The sequence below is a fragment of the Leiobunum rupestre genome, chromosome 6 (assembly GCF_980474605.1).
Source record: "Leiobunum rupestre chromosome 6, qqLeiRupe1.1.hap1, whole genome shotgun sequence".
Taxonomy (NCBI): domain Eukaryota; kingdom Metazoa; phylum Arthropoda; class Arachnida; order Opiliones; family Sclerosomatidae; genus Leiobunum; species Leiobunum rupestre.
The window spans coordinates 60,530,137-60,552,434 of record NC_143389.1 but is presented as its reverse complement, the minus strand read 5'-3'; the positions used below and the strand labels follow the sequence as shown (position 1 = coordinate 60,552,434).

Below are 22,298 nucleotides of genomic sequence, written 5' to 3'. Positions count from 1 at the left end.
TTTCTACGTGTTTAATTTATATTTTTTTCTCTTTTAAACAATCGTGGTTTTGTTTTAAAAGAAATTATCTGGGTTAATGTTCGTTACTTTGATTATGACCTCCTCCTAGAAATGAAAATAAAAAGACAAAGACGTTACTTCTCAAATGGCCGATAATTTAAACTGCCCATTAGGGACTCTCCCATCGTTAATTACCAGCCCACACTGTCACAATTTAACGAAGGCGAAATTTGTTTTTCAAAGAAAATCATCTAACGAGATATAAAGATGCTTAACAGCCGCTTTACTTCTGCTCTATTCAATAAGTGTACCTAACTCTTGTTAGTTAACTAGCGACATCTCGCTAAACTTAGCCGAACCATTATTTAGAGACTGCGCCAGTGCTGCCAATTAGGTAAAAAGCCTGGTTTTTAGCCACCGTAAACCAATCACACTAAGGGAGTCGGCCAAGGTTATTTGAAGAAAAAAAACAAGTATCGCTAAGAGTGGACGAAGTACATTTTTACGCCAAAAGGTATTTTTTTCACGTTTTTATAGATAAAATATGATATACTAAATATCAGTTGATAGTTTTTATTGAATTAAAAAACAAAATTAAAAATTACTAAAATATAAAGCGCAAAAAATTACGTAACAATATCAACCGCGTTACATTGCCATTTTGAAATTTTAAGATCACGTGGTACAAACGACCTTGCAAGACTCTCTCAGAGTCTCTCGAGCTGATTGATACGCGGGGAGAAATAAAATGCACTGTGGAAGGCTATCGAAAACCTGTCCTCTTAATTTACTGTCCATGAGCTAATTAAATTTATTTAAGATTATTTAAATTTTAAATATGGTTACCAATGCACTAACATTATTAATAAATATTCCAGGGGAGGGGGAGGTAAAAATGATTAAAATCAGTTAAAAACCAATTAAAATTAAAAACAATTTAAATAATATACATCGATAAAAAATTCAATAACCTCGTTTTCATCATACCTGTTGTACTTGGTTTCCGTCTATTAAAACAAATTTTCCAGTCCGTATGTGTAGATAGTCCCTATCCTAAAACAGTAACGGCGTTGACTTTCCACTGATTGGACCACCCAAACAAAAAACTGATTAGAACAGGAGACAGCACCGAAGGAAAAAAAACCTATCCAAAGAAAAAATTTAGAGAGATGGCCTAATAAATCTGTCAATGGGCAAACAACTTTCGGAGAAAATATCTTAATATTTTTCTTCCAAGGATGAAAAAGAATCCTTAGGTCCTATCTAAGTTGGTAATGATTACCAACGACACGGCGTGAGGGGGGAGGGGGGGGGTGTTGGGTGAGCGTGAGGGGGGGTTTGGGGCCAGAGATGCCAGTATTTATTTGTTGTCCCCGAGGCTGCTGCTGGTCCGCGTCCGAGTTCATAGTCCCTGGAATCTCCGTACATGACTAAAATAAAAAAGATACATCAGTGAGAAAAAGTTTGCCGAAGCCCGGGGCTGTTTCCGCGAGCGCTTCGAGCTGCTAGTCTAATAACTGCCTTCACCTTTCATGAGTTTCGGGTCACTCGCGTGACGAGGCACCCATCAGCTCCGTCCCGCCAGCCGACAGTTTCCTTCTAGCCAGTTCACGCTCGTGTATACGAGTCTGGCCACTGAAATCGCCGCCAATGGCTGAAAGTATCCTATATCGGTCCCCCGTCGTGACTTGTCACTAACTATATCCCCTATTATCTAGTCAGACTTGGTTTTGATTAAAAAGCAGAGCTCCACGGAGGCGCGCTGTGCCGTGTTCGTGATCAATAGTGTTTATTTAACAGTGATTTTTGCACCTTATCAAACGCCTATGAGCGAAGAAACTTGATATAGTACCAACCAATTCGACGGAAAATTGAATCGAACAAGCGTACAGGTCTCGTTTGTCCGGATTTCGAATATGTATTTCTAATACAGCTTTCTATATATATATATATATTTAACATATTTTCGTTATATATTTTTAACATATTTTCGTTATATATTTGTGACAAATCTTTCTAATATATTTGTGACAAATCTTCCCGATATATTTGTGACAAATCTTCCCGATATATTTGTTACATATCTTCCCGATATATTTGTTACATATCTTCCCGATATATTTGTTACATATCTTCCCGATATATTTGTTACATATCTTCCCGATATATTTGTTACATATCTTCCCGATATATTTGTTACATATCTTCCCGATATATTTGTTACATATCTTCCCGATATATTTGTTACATATCTTCCCGATATATTTGTTACATATCTTCCCGATATATTTGTTACATATCTTCCCGATATATTTGTTACATATCTTCCCGATATATTTGTTACATATCTTCCCGATATATTTGTTACATATCTTCCCGATATATTTATACATATTTAAAACATTATCTAGATATTTATCATACATCATACATCTTTCTAACATATATTTAATAATTTTAATGTATCATTTTAATGCCAGGAAGAATTAATTGCTTTAAGCCATATTTCTTAGAAGTTCATGAAAGGGCCACACCGGCATTTAAATTTGACCTATTTCAAGCTCTAGTTTCCAGAATAGGCTTGGTCGAAATTTGCTACCACTTTCACGTACTAATTTCGGCGCGCGCTGTCTATTCTATAATGTTACGTTTCATTTTCATCCGATCCGAATTCCAATATAATTTCCCGCAACACTATTATTTAGAAAAGATGGGTCTATCATTTTCCCAGCAAATATCTGATCGAGACTAATTAACTTCCAATGAATATGACCAGAAAATATGAAGAAAGAGGCTACCGTTGGAAAGGCCGATTATGATCAATGTGGCGAATAGCGGAATACCTAATAAAGAACATCGTAGCGAAAATATTACGGCCGAAGGGCGATGGTTGAGGATCCGCCCTAATACAAAATCTGCGCCGCATTTTTCAGTCAAGCGGGTAGTTACAATTCTAATGTCCGCGCCAAGTTACTCCCAAGCCCCCGGGTCTGGCGTATAAATTCCCCGTAGATTATAGCGGTGAAAACGCAATGTTGGAAAACGCTTAGCGGAAAAAAAAAACTGAAATGTTTAACTTTACTCGAATTTTGTACGGGGGAGAGGTAGATAAAAAAGCGGGGGATATGACCTTTAAAGAGGCCTTTTTCTTCTAAAACCACCGCGAATCCTCCTCAATGTGTGCACCCAAGTACCACCACAAAAGACCGCCACTGCTGGACGTGAAGGGGCTGATAAAAACTGCCAAATTCTCGGAGAGTGGCGAGAAAAATAACGTTTTACGAGTTGGAGCTAAATAAAAGGGGGGAAGTTAACCATCCCCCCGCCTTTTTCTATCTTAAATATATATTTTTTATGTTGGCAATTCGACCGAAGAATGACAGTGATGAATTACGGATTAAGAGATTAATAGCTTTTTCATCTTCATTTAAGAAAAGGAGGTTAGCTGTCTACTAGACCAAAAAATACGCGATTCAACTCGATCGGAGAGTACAGACTTTACTCTCGTCTAGTTTCCCTGTACGGTGCCAAGAAAAGCGGGTATTGCTTTCATCGAGCGCGTCTAAAGCGTAGGCTTAAATAAAACGGCGTGGAAAGTCAATCTAACCTTGAAATTAAAAAGCAAATTGGCCATTCCGATTATCGTTCGCGCTGGGAATTTTGATTTAAAAGATCGGGACAATCCTCAGGCTCTGGGAAGAAGAAAAAGCCCATTCTATTATACTCATTTAATAAGGAAGATTCATCCGGAGTTGGAACATAATGGGAAAATATAATCAGGATTTCTTCGCCTATAACGAAGGCATCGACGTATTCGCGGCGCCACCTACCGCCGCATTTTATCCCCGCATTAAATGATAAATAACCAAAATAGTCTTCTCGGGCGTAGGAATAACATTTGAAAAATCAAAATAGACGTAGGCTTATGGTTTTGGAATTTAATTTAAATTAGATTTGGGTTTTTTATTTTCGAGAGTGGGATAAAAAAAGGCCATCTTTAAATAGCGATTGAACACGGCGCCGAATAATTTAAATTTCGAAGTGGGAGGGATCAAACGCTACCGCCATCTATTATAATATTCGCGAAATGTTATTTTAGCGTGGGTAATTTTAAATTCGAAAAATAAAAAAATACAAAACGATTCCAGACGGGTATATTTTAAAGAGATGAAAATATGTGAATCTCTTTAAAAATTCATTCTTATTTTTACCTTGAATAACTATTGATTGATTTCGGGTTCCTTTGTGCAAAACCCAAAAGAAAACATTAAATTAAGACGTTGGATTCTTTAAACGGGCAGTTTTAAAGCAAATGGCGGCCCCAAATAAAACCCCTTCGATTATTTTACGCATTACACCGTAAAGTACGTAAAAAATAATTAATGTACTAATAATACTTGATTTTATAAATTAATTCACTAGGTCTACACGCTGCCTATACTGCGACATCTATCGTGTCATCCAGGTACTACTCCAGACCCACTTGCTTTAAATAATAGCGAACACCAGAAGTCTACAATATTATTCTATAAGTTTGTCACTTTGGGGTATATTTTACTGAGAGCTAGTAACGGAGTGACGTCATCACAAGAAGAAAATCTCCCCCTAGCGAGGCGCTGTCAAAGACTACGTACTGTGACGCGTTAGCTAGCGGACGCAAAACGGCGACGAAGCCCGTGAATAGCTCTCAGTAAAACTTTTGCCCGTGAAGAATATGAAGTGTCACACTTAAGTAACAATATTATATACTTATGGAACACGTATTACTTGATCATTAATTGTTTAGTCCAATTATTTCGCGCAACAATTAATAGTGGGAATGATTAAGTGGGGGGGGAAGGGAATATTTTAGAAGCAAAATGTATCCTCAGTCACATCCCTCATCCAGTCACATACGAACTTCGCGGTAACCACGACAACGCTTTTCTCTCCATCGTTTCCCTTGAAAGCGTAAATTCGTACGAAAGCGTTCAAAACATTTCGCCACGTACAGCGGATCTACCGACATTAGCATATTGGCCCCTACCGTACATAATCCGATCCGACTCTTTGGCGGGTGAAAGGATGGGGCCTTGGTTCCAACACACACACCCACGGCCCGAATTGCACCTGTTCCTGGTAGATTTATCTTTCTCTATCCGAAGATGGACGTACGTAACGCGCGTTATTCCTTCTACTAGTAGTGAGGTAATTTCAGCCGCCCCATCTACCGGATTTTTTCCGCAATTGCCCCTGGTACATGACTTTCTTCGTCAGTTAGAATTGGTGATTTGGCGGTATAATATACACGTATCAATGGCGCGGAAAGAGTCACGATTTGTTCATTTTCAAGAAGCCCGTGTTTCAAATTCGTGCTACTAGTTATTAAAAATCGAAGCCTTAATAGCACCGGGTTTTAACCTCTCTCCGATAAATATTTATGCCGTATATTTTTCACCGAAACTGACGGGTTTTTTTTCGGACGTACTTTATCTTTTTTTCTCGTCAAGCTACCGGTATGCCCACGCGTTTTTAGCAATATATAAAAAAAATATTAAAAAGAACACTATAAATATACGTCGAAGATGATACGCTTTTTCGAGGCATTTCCTAAGCCTAACGACTACGAAGTATAAGCGTGTTAGGCTTAAGAAATGTCTCGAATAAGCCCGATATGCCTGTCGTAATCTCTAAATATTCTTAACCTCTTATATATCTTCTTCGATATCATGTCCAAATTTGTATTCGATAAGTGCGCAGTTTTTAGGTTTTTTTGAACGTGTTGCGCGGTCATTTGTTTTTCCATATTTTTTGCCACGTCTCTTACGACGTACCTGCCATTCGATACGCGAATAAATGGTATGAAATATCGAATTTGTTTTATATAGGTTTCTGTCAGCGATGGCGGGTCTATTTTATTAATTAAATTGTCATCCTCAACTTGCAAATCAATTTTGATATGAAATTTGGAAGACTGTCTCCTTCAACATCTTTAGGCGTTAGAATAAAGTTTAAACTTTGAAAATCAGTTAGAGATTTTCAAATTAACAGATGAAATATTAGCGCATAAATGCGAGCGTAAATAGTGTTTACTAGGAGCGTTTAGAGTAACAACTTGTGAGTGTACGCGGGGGTTGAAACGTACATCCGTTAACATCCCCCGCCATTACGCAAAAACCAAAAAAAAATATTTAGAGTGGTCCATATTTTAGGTTCGCACCGCCGTAACACGTGTGCGCCTTTTGGAATCCTACTTCCATATATTCCGGAGCATTTGAAGGTTAAAGAGGTCAAGCCGATCGAGCAGGGGGTCGTAGAGAGGGGTACACCACCATCTACCACCTACGCTTACTATTCCAAAAATCCCTTACAGGCTCAAAGAAGAATTTATATCGGTACTATCCCGCGGTAAACTATAATTTTGGATATATTTTTTTTCTCCATACCGGTCCTCTCTCATACCGGCCAGTTTGTTTGCGTGTCTGCCGTAAGAAAAATATCTTCCATTCCCTGGGCGTAAATAGTAGAGCAATCTTAAAGACGTGGTACAATCGGCGAGGAGTGAGGAGTAGAAAATAACACGGTGGCGACCAACGTATCCCGGAGAGTCAGACGGCGGAGTGCCGTATTTTCTTTCGGGCCACTTTCTATCTAACGCTTCCGCCCCCCTCACTTCCTTTTGCATTTGGGGCAATCACTATTCCTTCAAAAAGAGGTTTCCAGTCGAATGAATTCCTCGGGACCCATTGATGGATGACCGTTTCTGCCGGTGCAGTTACGCTTGTTCGGAGGAGCCCCCGCGATTCGAAGTCGATGTTCGCGGTTTAGCCAAGGACGACGGGGTACCTTTCGGACCCAGCTCGAGTTGGGTCGCGCACGGACTATAGTACTTATTCCCCTCGGCCCCGTACGATCAACCCAGGCTCAGTTCCCTATTCTCCGCGATAGTCTTCTTGCCGCGGTAATGGCCAACCTCAGTTGGCAAGATCCATTACTCGGTGATCTCCATCTATCGGGAATCGAGCGCGCGTAACATTACCCGAACATCCAAGATGACTGACTACAATCAACTGGCGCTACAGTCGGAAAGGGGGAATCCATCAAATTGTCTACGTTAAAACTATCCGTCGACCGTCGATTCGGATCGCGCGCGCTGGCGTAACACACCCTTAATCGAAACCGTTTTTCTCTCATATCCGCGTTTCCTTTAATATATTCGACGCTAACATTATATAAATACCATTTTCCGTCGGTGTTTTTTCCCTTTGATTTCTTACATTCGCGCTGATCGATTTCAAGCAGCGTCTTTAATTAGATGTCGATTGGATTGGCGGCTAGCGAAGGGGGAGGGGGAGGGTTGGCGGGGAATCTACATTGATGGGCTGCCTTTATCGAAACGGCGTATTTATTTCCTTTTTGCTGGTTGGTTAGGTAGGGAGAGAGCGAACGAGGGGATTAAGCCTAACGTCACTTTTTGGTTACGTGTGACGGCCCAAAGGAATTGAACCGCGATTCCGTTTTCGGATTCCTGCCAAATGTAGCGACCCATCCCTCCTCATTCTCCCTGGACGTGAGTTGTACCGGTTTTAATTAGAACCTTTTACCGGAGATCCTTAATAATGAGCGGTAGCGTTTTGCGGCAGTGGGGGGGTTTACTTGTCTTGGAAGGAATGATCGGCGTAATTTTTATTATTTTGTCATCTCCCTTTCGCGTTCCGCGTTTGGGAAATTCAGTCGCGCGAAAAGAATGAAACGAATCCGGGGAGTTTGTGTCCTGAAATGAGATTTATACGTCGTCTGCTTAAAGGAGAATGACCCCGTGATTTATCCGCCGTTTTAATTGCAATTTCTTCCCCCTTAACCATTGTTTACTCGCTATTTTGAATAATTGGATTTGACTCAAGAGTTCAAAAAGGCAATGTAACTTTGCAAAATCTAGGATAATTATTCAGTCAAAAATGACATAATTGGGTCTTATTTTATCGAACGTGCGAGACCAAATAATTGATACGCGAAAGAGTACTTGTCCAAATTAGACCAAAATAGATAATAATATAAATGACGAATAAAAAACTACCAAAGTTTCTTCTATATGGGAAATAAAAGAATAATATAAAATATACAATCTCGGCTGAATAAACTTCATTCATCATTCAATTCTAAAGGAAATGCGTTATTATCGGTATTAGAAAAACTTGTTTTTCTCCTATTTTTCATCGGGAATTTATTTCATCCCAAAAACTTGGTACAAATACTAAAGGTTCGCGCTGTAGGTAACTCGGAATATAGAAGAAAATAAGTTTTTTTTTATCTCGCGAGTTTTCAGCGCGTATAATTTTAGTGATAGAAGAAACGCTCGAAAACGGACACCGACAAAAGAAGCTATAATTTGTATCTCGCCTTATCTACATTTTTCGATCTGCCTTTTCTCCGGATTCCTTTTATGCGCTTTTCAGAGTATAAAAACCTCCATAGGAAAGAAGAGAAAATGAAAGTAGAAAAAATATATAATATAAAATTCTCGAGTCCGTCTCAGTGCGTCAGTACGAACTGAGGCGAAATAATGCCCATCCCAGTTACAAGCCTGTAGAGATCGTAATAATAACACATTTTTCGGGAGAAAAAAGCGAACGTAACAAGTTTTATGCGCCGTAGAAGACCCCAAAGCAAAATTAATCTCAATATAGTTCTGATGGAAAACAAAAAAATTCATAAACAAAGTAGGCACAAATATGAAATTTTAAACATATGTAGAGCGGCTAGGTAAACATTGCCTCGAAGCTCATGATATATTTAAATTATGAAACATCGAAGCTCTTGCCTTAAAAATATTTTCTAGAAGACATATTAAAATCGTGGAGTCGATGAAGAAAGTGTGAAAACTGTCGCTATATAGTCGACGGTTACGCGAAGGTCACTAAAATAAATTCAATAACACCGAAAATATTTAGCTTAAGTAATAAACCTAGAAAAAAGGGCAGTTTCGCAATTAGAAATAATTTTCCATGAATAGATCAATAATTTAGCTAGTTCCTTAAATATTCTTCGTAATTTTAAATTAATCTAATGTCATCACTCAAAGCTGCTCTCTCTCAAATTCAACAACTAGCTTTATTAGGCTAATCACTTTATCAACTATATAATTTAAAATTAACGAAATTATTTAAGCAATTAGAAGAAATGTTATACATACTTAAAATTAGTTTTCAAGAAGTAAATTAAGTAATATGGTATTCTATTATAAAGTATAATATTTATTAGAAAACATCGTACACACCACACACATAAATACATTTTAGATGAATGTGAAAAAACGCCTTCAGCATATTCTTTAGGGAATTGTAACCCGTACATTTATATTTGAAAAAATGAATATATAATTCTTAAAATTTCTCAAGCTACCCACGACACGATGTAGGACCATTAATAACGCGCGAGGTGCGCTTTCGCTTTTATTGACCAATAAATTGTCGATCCAGAGGCACGGCATTATGCACCTGATGTAATTTGGGGCCCATCCCATCATGAAGACTCCGAACTCCCCCCTCAGATGGCGCGAGTAGGCTTTCGTCCATCTCCCGCCATTAAGGGGCCTTATTAACCACACCCTGAGCTGACTGGCGACCCTCTAACCATCGGCTATCGTTGCCCCACGCTACTCGGAATAGATATGTCGTCCGTCGAAACTCAATATAAATAGCCCTAATCATATTCGATAGGAACAGCCGTTCTCTGGTCGCTGTCAAATTTGGCAAAAGATATGACCTCCGCAATTTTATTAACCGTGCAGACTAGGAGTACGTTGATGAAAAAGTCTCGCATCTTAATTTTATTTTCTTGTGGTTTTTATCATAAAACTCTTCGATTTCTTCGTAGTAGAATTTTTTCCATTTTGGGAATTTTTAAATAGAGACAAGTTGCATAGACTAAGTCGCCATCTAGCAGCATCACGAAATGAATTATGAGTTTTCGCTTTTTAACAGATTTTTAAGCACTTTGCCTTACGCTATGATATTATTCGTAGTTTGGTGACATCTTTGGTAATGAAAGCGTGTGACGGCTCTGCTAGTTTGAATTGCGACTAAAAAAACATTAATAAATTAAAAAATTCTAAAGAATGTTATATTAGACAAGTTGAGCCTGCCCTTGAACACGCGTGTGGGGAAAACAGTGTACGCAATAAAGCTACCTATACAATCCTACAAGATTGCCCTACGTGTTTTCAAACGAAGAATTAACCTGTCTATTGTAAAGCTTTCCGTGAACCTTACAGGAGGAATGGCTTAACCTGTCTAATATAAATACATATTACGAATAAAGTATCAATCTTCCTATACTGCTAATATGTTGTTCGCTTGAAACATATACTTTCCCATACTTCAATTGATTTTTCAAAATTAATTTGGGAAGAAAAGTTGTAAGTATAGTGATTTTCCCTAGCTATTACAGAATTAAAAATATGATTTATAAATATATGCAAGTTTTGCGCAATAACATACGATGCAGACTTTCAGCAGTTATTCGGTGTATTCTTCCGCGTTTTAGCTGCCATTGAAAAGTGGCTCGGTGCACGTTTCATTTCTATTGAGCGGAACTTTACTTGTATATATACTTATATATTACGAACTTCTGCTATAATGCACTAATTTATAGAATACAAAAACGAGGGAGACCAATGAAACACCCAAATTATCCAATCAGACAGACTGACAACTACGAATGCGACCTTGGTCGCCGGTAAATGGCACCATCATGGGGGGCGAGAATGAATCTGTTAACTTATACATATATATATATATATATATGTGTGTGTGTGTGTGTGTGTGTGTGTGTGTGTGTGTGTGTGTGTGTATTTGCGGCGGTATTGGGTACGATTCGTTCGTATAAAAAGCTGCATGCGAGTGGGAGGGATGAAACGCGTTTTTCGGTAGAGAGGTTACGGACTAGAGAGGGCCCCTAAAATGGGGGTGCCAACAGTTTGAGTTATGGAAAACCTGACAAGACGGCCATTTTGGGGTGTCTGCTCGGGATCAACGTGACAAATGGTCATTTTCGGGGGTGGGCCGAGACTACGGCCTTAATGGTTGCGCCTTCCCCCTCCCTTTCTTTCCTACCACGTAGAAGCTGAAGGGTATAAAAAACGGGGGATCAGCGCATTTTACCCCCATTCGCTTCAAAGGAAGCTCCGAAAACCCGTAGTTATGCCCTTATATAACGCTGCTGGTAAATTGGAAGCCGAAAAACCGCTCGCTGCTTTTTTTAAAAACCAAGATTTTTTTTATCCTCGAAATATATCTAAAAATTATGAAAAACATTCTTCCCATTTTTTCTCCGCGTAAATCAGTTTTTATCTGTCGTTCGTTTGCCCATAGATAGCATACTCCAAAAACGGGAGGCACATAAATTTATAATTAAAGTTCATAATAGAGAGGATAAGCATCTAACTTTATTCCCGGGAACGTTTAGACTCGCGCAGTACATTGCGGATAAGGTAGCGAAGCTTTCCAAGTATTCGAGTTAAAACGGCTACGAGGCTTGGCTTAACCTGACCATGGAAGGGTCAGTGGATGCCTGCGTTACAAATCTAATATATTACAACAGCCCGGTTATGTCATATATCTAATTTCAAATTCAATAACTTTGTGGTGCAACCTTAAATTTCTACCCGAAAATCCAACTCTTCAGCGAGGAGTTAAGCCCAAACAAGCGTAAAGAAAATAAATCCAGTTAAGCCTACCAAAAATAGACGAAATTCTTGAGATTTTTTGTAGAGCTTTTGGGGATAGTAGCCTAGGGTACGTTCAAGTTTATAAATCGCTGGTTGCTCGCTTATATACGATCCTTATTCCTTTCTTAGAAGAAAACATTCTCCGAGATACAAATTTGCATTACAAGTAGCGGTATTCTGTAAGATAATGCGTCTGCAGCGGTAGGTTTGGCTTCGACATACACCAAACGGGGCTGGGTTTATAGAAGCACGAGGAAGTTCTTAGGGACAGCGCGCGGACCCACTAACCAAAGCCGACGCTTCTTTTCTTTATCAAGATGGAATAAAAATTTGAATGTAAAAAGGAGACTACTTGAAAGAAAAAAGACCATGCGCTGAAGCCTGGCTCTTCCTCGTCTATTTTTTATATATAAGATATTCCCGCCGTGATAGTATTTAGTTAAGACTGGGCTGTAGCCGCTTTCTTGAAAGGGAGTGAAGAAAGACCCCCAAATTCCTTTGTTTCGCGAGACCAACAGGAGCAAAAAAGAGAGCTCTCCTTAAAATCTCGGGGGAAATTTGCTGTCGTTTTTCTTGTTTAGGTTTTATAGAATTTAACGAAGGCGAAGGAACATTTTCTTTATATTCGTTTTCTTTCTTGCTGGCAGCCCGCCCTTTTCTTTTCTTCTTTGTAAACTACAAAAGATACTGGAACTAAAGCCCGGCGTGTTAAAGACGCTATTTGTTTTCGTCCCTTGGACTGTATAATGAGAGGAATTAAAGGCGCGAAAGAACGGAGGACAATGAAAGAACGGCTCGAAAAAACCGGCCAAATTCTATTAGGAACGAAGTAATTCCCATTGCCCTCTTATCGGGAAATTCGGGGCTTCCTGGCTCCATCTATATTCGATCGGGCGTACTAAAAAAACCGAAATAGATGCGAATGGGACGCGGTACGGCGGAGGAGAGTTTGTTTTTCCGTAAGCCGCCAACGATTTCCTCAGTTTCTCGCTGCTTAATTGCTTTCGTGGTCGGAATACTTGATAAATATAAAAGCGGAGGGTACTATCCTTCCTTCGCTTACAATCCCTTCCGAGTTATAACGAGGGGGACTCGGCTTTCACAGCGCAATTACTCGCTTAATACCGTCCCCGAACAACCGAGAGCCGAGTAATTTTTCCGTCATTTACGATTTACCCGTTTACAACCTGCAAAAAAAACGTCTCTAAATACCTTTCTCTTTTCGTCAATAATCTTCGGGTCGGATTACAGAGCAATCCCGAAACCCGTATTCACAATTCCCATCATGTCCGATAAGAAACGCGTTAAAAGGTTGCGGGAGGAAAATCGGATTAAATATTCGGGCTTTGATAAATAAGAAACCATTGTCCGAAACTCCACAGACCAAAGTTAACTTCCAAGTTTGGCCAGGATTTATGGATTTTTCGTAAATCAATAAATGATGCGGAAATATCTCGGATATAGACAGCTTCTGTGGATTTTTGGACTTCTTTCTAATATTTAAGAATTCTATGAAAATTTTACTTAGGGTTTGTTAGTAGATTACGCCTTAATAGTATAGAATTTGTACTAATGACCGACCCAGTAGTATCGGTCAACTGATCTATTTGTACGTCGTTGCGTCAGTGAGCTCGTAGAGGAGGCCCTGTAGAAATGTTCCAGCCGCATTTTTGCGAAAAGCGATATACCCCACACGATCATTTAAACGATGAATTTTGTGACAGTTAATGTTTTCTTTTTTATGTAGATGGACCGCACTACAGAACGGCCTACGCTTGCGAGGGCAGTCAACTGTCGATCGCGTGCGAGGAAGGTCATTTTATTCACCTTATACGGGCTAATTACGGACGATTTTCCATCGGGATTTGCAACGAACACGGCAGTCTCGACTGGAGCGTGGACTGCATGTCCAGACTTTCCTTCAGAGTCATGCAAGAAAGGTACCTGGGCTTGACGTTATAGCTTTCATCTTGGGGCGAAATACCATAATATGGTTTATAAATAAAAGCTCTCGTGGTAGATTACTAAAACTCGATATAATTTTTTTCAGTTGTGGCATGAAGAGCGGATGTACGCTACCGGCGTCCAGTTCCGTTTTCGGGGACCCTTGTCCGGGTACTTTGAAGTACTTGGAAGCTCATTACCAATGCATGCCAGGTAAGAACCCCAGCCACGACGCCATTCGGTATACTTAAGCGAATGTAAGTCGCTTATTAATTCAAATGAATTCGTACATTCGCGCTCGTAATTCATACCCCCATCCCCGCAAAAGCAATATTAATAGAACTAACTAAGGGTCAAAACCATTGAAAAAGGTATTGAGTTGGACCTAAAAAATAAAAGAGAACCTTTAAAATAACCTACAATATAGGTTCAGAAGACAAGAATGGTAAATAATCATTAACAGAGGCGAATTATTGCACTATGAGCAACATAATTTATTATTGATTTTGCTACAGGGGAAAACGACTTAAATAAGCAAGCCTATAGATTGAGCGTTAGTTGTTGACAAGCTGGACTGTTAACCATTTAATTAGCATAAGGCTGCAGTTGGTTTTATAAATTAAAAAGTGGTCTTGCCCAACTTGTTAAAATGTTGCTCTTATGTCACAAGACATAGCTTTATTAGTTCTTCGCACGAACGATTGACACGCGCGCTAGAAAAACATATATTCCTCTGGGGACTGTAACTTGCGCTCGTAGACTTGTAAAAGTAAGAGACTGTGATGTAAGAGCCACATGAAAACAATAAGGCCACCTTACATTATAAAACTTATTTCTTACATGTTTACCCTTACCAAAAAATAAGTTGGCTTTTAGTTTATATACACATTTTAGTTGAGCCTACTTAAAATCAAGTGAATATCAAGTTGTCAGCATATTTCAATAAACTAGTTAAAGGGGTAATAAGTTGTTATAATGTTGGAAGGAAAATCCTTTTTCTTTTAAGTTTGTAATTAGTGGGTTTTTAGTAGTCAGAAAATTACGTGTTGGTTTTAAGTTTGGTTTTAATTAATATTTAGTTTGTATTTGTCCCAAAAGGGTATAAAGCACTATACTATAGCATTACACTAACTATAACTATACTATAGCATTAGACTAAAAATAATTGTATTATACCATTCTTGACAATTTTTAGTTAATTCTTGTAAAGTTTCAACTAATGATAATAATACTATATAATGTGACATACACTTATGTAAGCAATAAATGTAAGTTAAATATTTTATAATAGTACTTATTTAGTAGTAAATATACCACAATGTCTTGATAATTATACAAGTACTATAACAAAAATAATTATGCTATTAGCGTTTAACAGTGTAGGAGGAGGCACTAACTATGGCAAACTTATATTTATAAAAATTTCACCATGGCTGTGCGGCACGCACAATTATAATATTATATTTCTATAGCTTAATAATATTCATAGTAGTGCAGATTTCTATGTCAAACCACAAGTTAATGATCTGTGTTCAAAATATGTTATTTTTACAACTGGTAAAACTCAAATATTAATATGGCTTTCTAAAACCTCAATCACTTTATACTATCATAATTATAATCATTACTGAAAGATATTACCATTTATCTCTATACTAATATTTAAAAAAAATTTAGACTCGCCCAGTTCAACTAGGCGTCCTCCTCCACCACCAATAGTTTTTCCTCCAACATCTCATCCATCGCAAGGTGCACCAGCACCTGCAGGTGGGAATCCAGCCACTTCTTCTTCAACAACCACAGGTGGAAGTAGTCTCTTCAACAACCAGCCTCATCATCCTCCACCACCACCACCGATCAATGTCTCATTCTTCCCCCAACATAGTTCAACTCCTTCAACAAGTACGACTACTACTACAATTCATACTCCAATAATCAAGCCACAAAAACCAGATAGCGTAACACAATCACCAAACTCTGCTGGCACAAAAACAGTCACTTCTAAGATCCTAGAAATTGAAAGAAGCGACGTTAATCCTGGTAAAGATATTACATAAATTGTATACTTAAATATAATAGAAGCATGTATAATTTAAAATGGTTTTACATAACTAGGTGATTCAACTGTACCACCAGCAGCCCATCGGCCAGTTATTTCAACAACAGATTTGTCGACAGATTTTTGCAATCCAACCCGTAGTCGTAATTTATACTGGAATTGGACAAGAGCTGGAGATACAGCAATACAAAAGTGCCCTGGAGGAGCTAGAGGTATTTCAACTTTTAAATTTACCATAAAAGAATTTCTACTGATAATGTATTTGTAAATAGGCGAAGCTCGATGGCATTGTAGTATGCAATCAACTCGTTGGTACCCAGATAGACCGGATCTTGGAGGGTGTAGTTCGCCATGGGTTGATTCATTAGAAGAAAGAGTAATAATTTTATTTATTACATTTTTAGGTAAAATTTCTAATGGAGTTCTTTTATTATCAGATTCAAGAAGGAGACTCTGTGGTCAATATTGCAGCTGATTTTGCATTGATTACGAGAACAAAGCCTCTATACGGTGGCGACATTGTTCAAGCTATGGGAATAATTCAAAGATTGATATCAAAAATGGAAGATCGTGTCATCGAATTTCCAGATGAAAGACAAAGATATTTAGTTGTCAAAGAATTAGTTCAGGTAAATTTTTATAATTTTTTTCTAGCATTCATATTACATATTTAGTAAAACAATTAACAAAAATGTTCTATTAGTCTGTAGTTGATATCGGAAGCAATTTGCTAGATATTTCTCAAAGTGAAGCTTGGCAAGATCTTTCTGATGTTGAGCAACGAGAGGCTGCATCAGCTATGCTGCATGGACTTGAGAGGAATGTTCGTTTACTCGCTGATACCCAAAACAGGGAGAATCACTTTCACCATGCCCAAAATAATATTTGTGAGTTGAAAACTTGAAATACAACAATTCTATTATCAAATAGTTTTTTTGCTAAATTTTTTGTAAATTTCTTTCAGTGGTGACGATGAATATTGTTAGAGCACAAACGGTTACAGATCTGAAATTACCGAGCTTGGAAGCAATAGCTACAACTTCTTGGTCACAAATGGAGGACTCCGTTCATTTACCCGCAGCAGCATTGCTTGAAACATCCAGAAATGGTATACTGTCTATATTGTTAACTTTTAAGACTGAAATTAACGCTTTATAAAATCCACAGGATTGGCAAAAGCTGTTTTCTTGTCATACAATGCCTTGGATGAAATTCTCAGTCCAGCGCAGCCCCCAGCTATATACCCGAAAGCAAAACTACCTGGAGGAAATGAAGTAGAAGACGTACCAGTATCTCAGATAGTGAACTCCAGAGTAGTCACAGTGTCATTGGGACGTGAAAGAGTGATTAGATTATCCGAACCTGTAGTTATTGTTCTCAAGAATTTGAGAGTAGAAAATGTTACAAATCCAAGATGTGTATTTTGGGACTTCAGTCGAAGAGGGTGGTCAGAGAAAGGGTGCCAGGTTCGAATGGCTAATCGCACCCACACAGTTTGTGCTTGCTCCCATTTGACAAATTTTGCTGTTCTCATGGATGTTCAAGCGATACCGGTGTGTATTTATAGTCCTCATTTTACTTTATAATACGTATCATTTGACACATTACTATAATTTTTAATTTTTATTTTACAGTTGCCTTTTGGTCATGAATTAGCTCTAAGAGTCATAACTTACGTGGGATGCATCATCTCCATTATTTGCCTTGTTCTGACCATACTCACTTTCCAATTATTTAGGTTTGCATTTTTATAAAACATATACCAATGGCAGTTAGTAACAAAATTTATAATAAATATGTAATTGCAGAGGTCTTAAAAGCGATCGTACCACTATTCACAAGAATCTGTGTTTCTGCCTTCTGGTTGCCGAGCTCGTTTTTGTGGGTGGAATTAATCAAACTCATCTTAGAGAGCTCTGTGGCGTTATTGCTGGGGTTTTACACTACTTTTTCCTGGCTGCCTTTCTATGGATGTTCCTTGAAGGTTTTCAACTCTACGTCATGCTAGTGGAAGTTTTTGAATCTGAGAAATCGCGAGTTAAGTGGTATTACATGGCCGCATATCTTATCCCAGCTGTGATAGTAGGAATCTCTGCGATCATAGATCCGTACAGTTATGGCTCTGAACGCTACTGTTGGCTTAGAGCTGATAATTATTTCATCTTTAGTTTTGTGGGTCCAGTCATTGCTATTTTATTGGTAAAATAACAAATTTACAATGGTTTTCTTTAAGTAGTATATTAACTTTTTTTTTCACACAGGCTAACATTGTGTTTCTCACTATTGCTATATATATGATGTGCCGACATGCTAATATGAGTGTTGTCACAAAGACTAAAGAACAAGCAAAACTCACCAGTATCTGGTTAGTCGTTTAATTATATATCAGCATGATTGTTTTCAAATGGTCAACATTCTTGCCATTATTTTCTTTTGTTTGATTTCTTCTGGGGTTTCTTTTCCATTTTTACTTTGAATCTTTTCTTCTCTCTGGCTGCCTTTTGGTTACTGTATAGTGAAGAGGATGCTCTTTCACATCGTAAAGTTATGGTTGTGTAAGAAGCTTTACTATTTTCCATTACTTCCTTTTTCTCTACATCTTAAGTGTTTATTGTTGGCATGTTATTTTTGTAAATTTTTTTAAAAGTAGTATATACATGTATATGTGAGAACATAAACCATATATTTTACTAAATTATTATTTAATATTTGTAGTGTATGGATAAGAGGAGCCATGGTTCTAGTATTTCTTCTTGGTCTAACGTGGGCTTTTGGTCTTCTTTATCTGAGTGCTGAAAGTGTCATAATGGCATACGTCTTCACCATACTCAACAGCCTTCAAGGACTATTCATCTTTGTCTTCCACTGCATCAAAAATGAAAAAGTGAGCAAAATATTTAATATATCAATTCCAATAAATTTCATTAACATATTTAATGTTTCCTTTAAAACCAGGTACAGAAAGAGTACCAGAAATTTATTCGTCATGTCAGCTGGCTTCCAGAATGTATAAGAGGTTCCAAAACTCAAGAACAAAGGTCTAGTTTCTACGTTCATTCCAATGGAACGGTTTCTGGTCAAGCAAATTCATCTGGCCAGCTAAGCAGTGTAAATATTTTCAAACTTCTTTATATATATTTCTTTGCTACCAGCATTATTTGAGTTTCTAATTATTAATTCTATTATCATACATAGTCACAACAACATTCCTGGTTATCTAAAGAAAGGTCATCTAACAATAGTTCCACTGTTCCGAAATCTTCTACTCAAGGTACGTAATCAATTCAGTCGCTATATTAAATACCATATTTAATGCGTTTTTTTATGTAGATGAAACAATTGTTAGTCAAACTGTAGACTCGAATGATGTTAGAGAACAACAAACTACTCTACCTCGCACATTAAAGCATGGAATTAATAGTGCGTCAAAGTCCAGGATAAACAACTCTTTGAACACAAACAATCAACAAAATCTTGGGGGGCTACATCAAGGCAATGTGGAAAATGGAGCCATTGATCCCAACAACATTGGCACACTTCCCAGCTATGCTCGTGACGCTGAGTTCCGGGCACTGTTACAACATGCTCAACAGCATGGTGTTGGTGTACACCCAAAACATCATCAGCATCACTCACCACCACCTCCTTATGGACAAATGGGTGGCGGTTTTAATCCATTTCTGGAACACATCTATGAGTGCATTGATACCGATTGTGAAACACCAACTTACAAGAAGCGTTTCTTCCCTGTAAATGCTGCTGCTGCATACAGGAATGCAGTTTTGCAGAATGAAGGACATGCAAGAAGCGCCTCAGAGTCTAGTAGGCAGTCTTCGACGAGTAGTAATAATGGTGGCTGTGATCAGAAACCCTTAATATTGCCATACAACTCAACGGGGAATGGAGCACTTGGTGGGCCTCACATGCCTCAAAGAAATGCTATAGCAAACTTGGCCCAGGTTTTGAATGCAAATTCTCCGAGATTGCTAGTGAACTCTCCTCAAGCTAGGGATGCCTACCTAAGGCAACAACAGTATAGTGTTGGCCATAACCAGTCATTAGGTTTAAACCATTCAGACATTTTAGATGGCTATAACTACCAAGATGATAACTTGTCTAGTGACGATCTATCGGGTTCTATGGGAAATTTACAAAACATTCAAAACGGCTATCATTTAGCCGACCCGCAACTTGTTGCCAGTAGTGGCAATAACAGCCCCATTTCGGGACCTCAACAACATGGACTTGGAGGTCTAAATTCTGACAATAGTGCAACCGTGATGGCAGTACTCGATGGAGAACGCGTAGTTTGTCGCTTATCTCCCGAAATGGCTTCATCCCAACAATCCCTCAACTTACCAAACTCAAGGACTCACTATTGTCATAAATTTAGTCATCTTAGCACGGACTGTTAGCAAATAGAGTGAGACTTTGTCAAAAGCAACTTTATGCCTGCGTTACTGAAAAGAGCTTCAAAGTGTTAGATGGCTTTCCAAGTGTCATATATTAAATAGAAACGCAATACGTAGCTCTTAGATGAGTTCTATGTCAGGTTAATCAATTAACCATTTAAGTCACTTTTTTACCCCATCTTTCAAAAGTTAGTTATTTTTTGAAATTAAGAATCCATTTTTGGGTTGTGAAAAGGACACAGTTCCAACTTATCAGAGTAAATTGTGCTCATTTTTTTTAAACATTTCCTTCTGGTTTTAATTTATATTATCCAGTTGTGTAATATGATAAAAGAAGATATTTCGCAGATGGAAATTAGGGTATTATGAATCCCTTAATTTATTTTTGTCAATTTTTTTTAGTTTTCATTTGCAAAAAAAAATTTCCGCAAACCTTCAATGGGGAACTTAAAAATGTAAATAATGTGAATATCCAAGTACCTTGTACAGATAAAGAAAAGAATGTACATGTATTATTGAAAAAGAACAACTAGAAATATAACTGATCTTAAGTATTTTATAAAGATGGCCTATACAAGTAAAAAGAATGTAGGTTATATAACAGTAAAGGATGTCAAAATTCAAAAATTGGTTGCCAAAACTAAACTTTTTTACCACTCCATATCAAAATAAAAAATGAAATTGTAGGAGTTATTTGCTAAAGAACTAACGGAAGTGGTATCTAACAAAGCCCTTTCCCAGATTTAAATATTTCAAGCAATTTGACGAAATAATCGTAATTTTGAGTTAACTAAAATGTCATTTATGAATCCAGGGTGTCATAAAATAAGCTGTATTTTGGATAAAAAGAAAATTAACAATGAAATAACAAAAGCTTGATGTGTTCAAAATCTCTAAAGCGATAGTTGTCAATTTTTCATTTTTTTATATACTCTTGTCCATGACTGAAAGAACATTTTTCGTCCACTTTGAAAAGTTAACTGCTTTCTATCAAATGATGAAATGAACCTTAAATACGTGTAATACTTGAAAAACGCCCAAATATGTTTCTACAGGGTTTATGGATTGTAGTATTCATTTCCAATACTTTTTCTAATCATTACTATTCCTCCTATAACCATCCCAACTACTTGAAAACTAGAAAAAAATTCTGGAGTTAACTACAAAATAAATGTTTTTATCAGAAAAAAAATGTGTACAATTGTGATCATTTTGTTTAATTTTCCTCCACTTTTATCTGCTGGAAATTTATTTTTTAATCCCTTTGCGCAAATTATGAAAATAGTTTCTTGCAAACTATGTTCTAGTCTGAAAAATATAGAAATGGTCTAATTAAAAAGCTCTCCAAGCCGTAAAAAGTCAGTTCCTACTTATCTCTTACAAAAATTATGATTCATAATAATTTGTATTATAATACATGGAAATAAAAAAGCACTCGAGAAATCTAAACTGTAAACGTAAAATCTATTTGGTTAGAAATAAACAATGATCTAAACCTTTTGCTCAAAAAACATTAGAAAAATGTATGGGAATTTAGAGTTCTTCGTGTTTTGTAGTGGCTGTTCTTTGGCTAAAAACCCAAAAATGCGCTATTAACTGTCTTGGTAGTGTCGTTTCAAGTACCGTTTACATTGTTTGTTAAATTAAAACTTTGATGGTTAAAAAGGTTATTTTTTTTTGAGCAGTTTGAAAGTAGATCATGTAAGGCTGGGCCATAAAAAAAAGCGGAAAGATATATTATTCATTTAAATATTGATGGTGCGTATATAAAAATGCAAAATTACCCCAAAGATAAATAATGTATGTTGCTTTATTATTTTTCTTTTTTTTACGCTTTTGCACATGCAGAAAGATACAAAAAGTCCTTGTACTGAAAGAAAAAAATTACCCTGATGATTAAATACATTGTATTGTTTTTAAATAATGCTCCAAGTTATTTCCAACAGTGCATTTTTTTATTTCAACACACCATATCAAACCTTTTCCATACATCATTCTGCATATCAAATCATACCATTTTCTCCATGATCATACTAAAAAAATCTACAAAATTATACAATGACACAAGATATTTAGAATTTAATACCTTTTTATTATATTGCGCACCTTTAGTTTTCCTTTGAGTACATAGTAGTAGTAAGTACATTTAATAGTAATTTGAGAATTGCTTTAAAAT

At 37.3% G+C, this 22,298-nt stretch overlaps 1 protein-coding gene across 3 annotated transcripts in view; it reads left to right on the top strand.

Annotated features, from left to right (window-relative positions):
• LOC149942904 (latrophilin Cirl-like) overlaps nt 1-22,016 on the top strand; it is a 144,383-nt gene extending 122,367 nt beyond the window's left edge. For all 3 annotated transcript variants that reach the window (XM_090178466.1, XM_090178464.1, XM_090178465.1), the window contains 16 exons: nt 13,455-13,647; nt 13,758-13,864; nt 15,329-15,691; nt 15,767-15,922; nt 15,983-16,086; nt 16,148-16,339; nt 16,414-16,597; nt 16,675-16,818; nt 16,878-17,263; nt 17,345-17,448; nt 17,519-17,909; nt 17,972-18,075; nt 18,426-18,594; nt 18,666-18,818; nt 18,906-18,981; nt 19,041-22,016. In XM_090178466.1, coding sequence (XP_090034592.1) covers nt 13,455-13,647; nt 13,758-13,864; nt 15,329-15,691; nt 15,767-15,922; nt 15,983-16,086; nt 16,148-16,339; nt 16,414-16,597; nt 16,675-16,818; nt 16,878-17,263; nt 17,345-17,448; nt 17,519-17,909; nt 17,972-18,075; nt 18,426-18,594; nt 18,666-18,818; nt 18,906-18,981; nt 19,041-20,125 — 3,911 coding nt within the window. In that variant the 3' untranslated portion in view covers nt 20,126-22,016. The remainder of the gene's footprint in view (nt 1-13,454; nt 13,648-13,757; nt 13,865-15,328; nt 15,692-15,766; nt 15,923-15,982; nt 16,087-16,147; nt 16,340-16,413; nt 16,598-16,674; nt 16,819-16,877; nt 17,264-17,344; nt 17,449-17,518; nt 17,910-17,971; nt 18,076-18,425; nt 18,595-18,665; nt 18,819-18,905; nt 18,982-19,040) is intronic.
• The last annotated feature ends 282 nt before the right edge of the window (nt 22,017-22,298 follow it).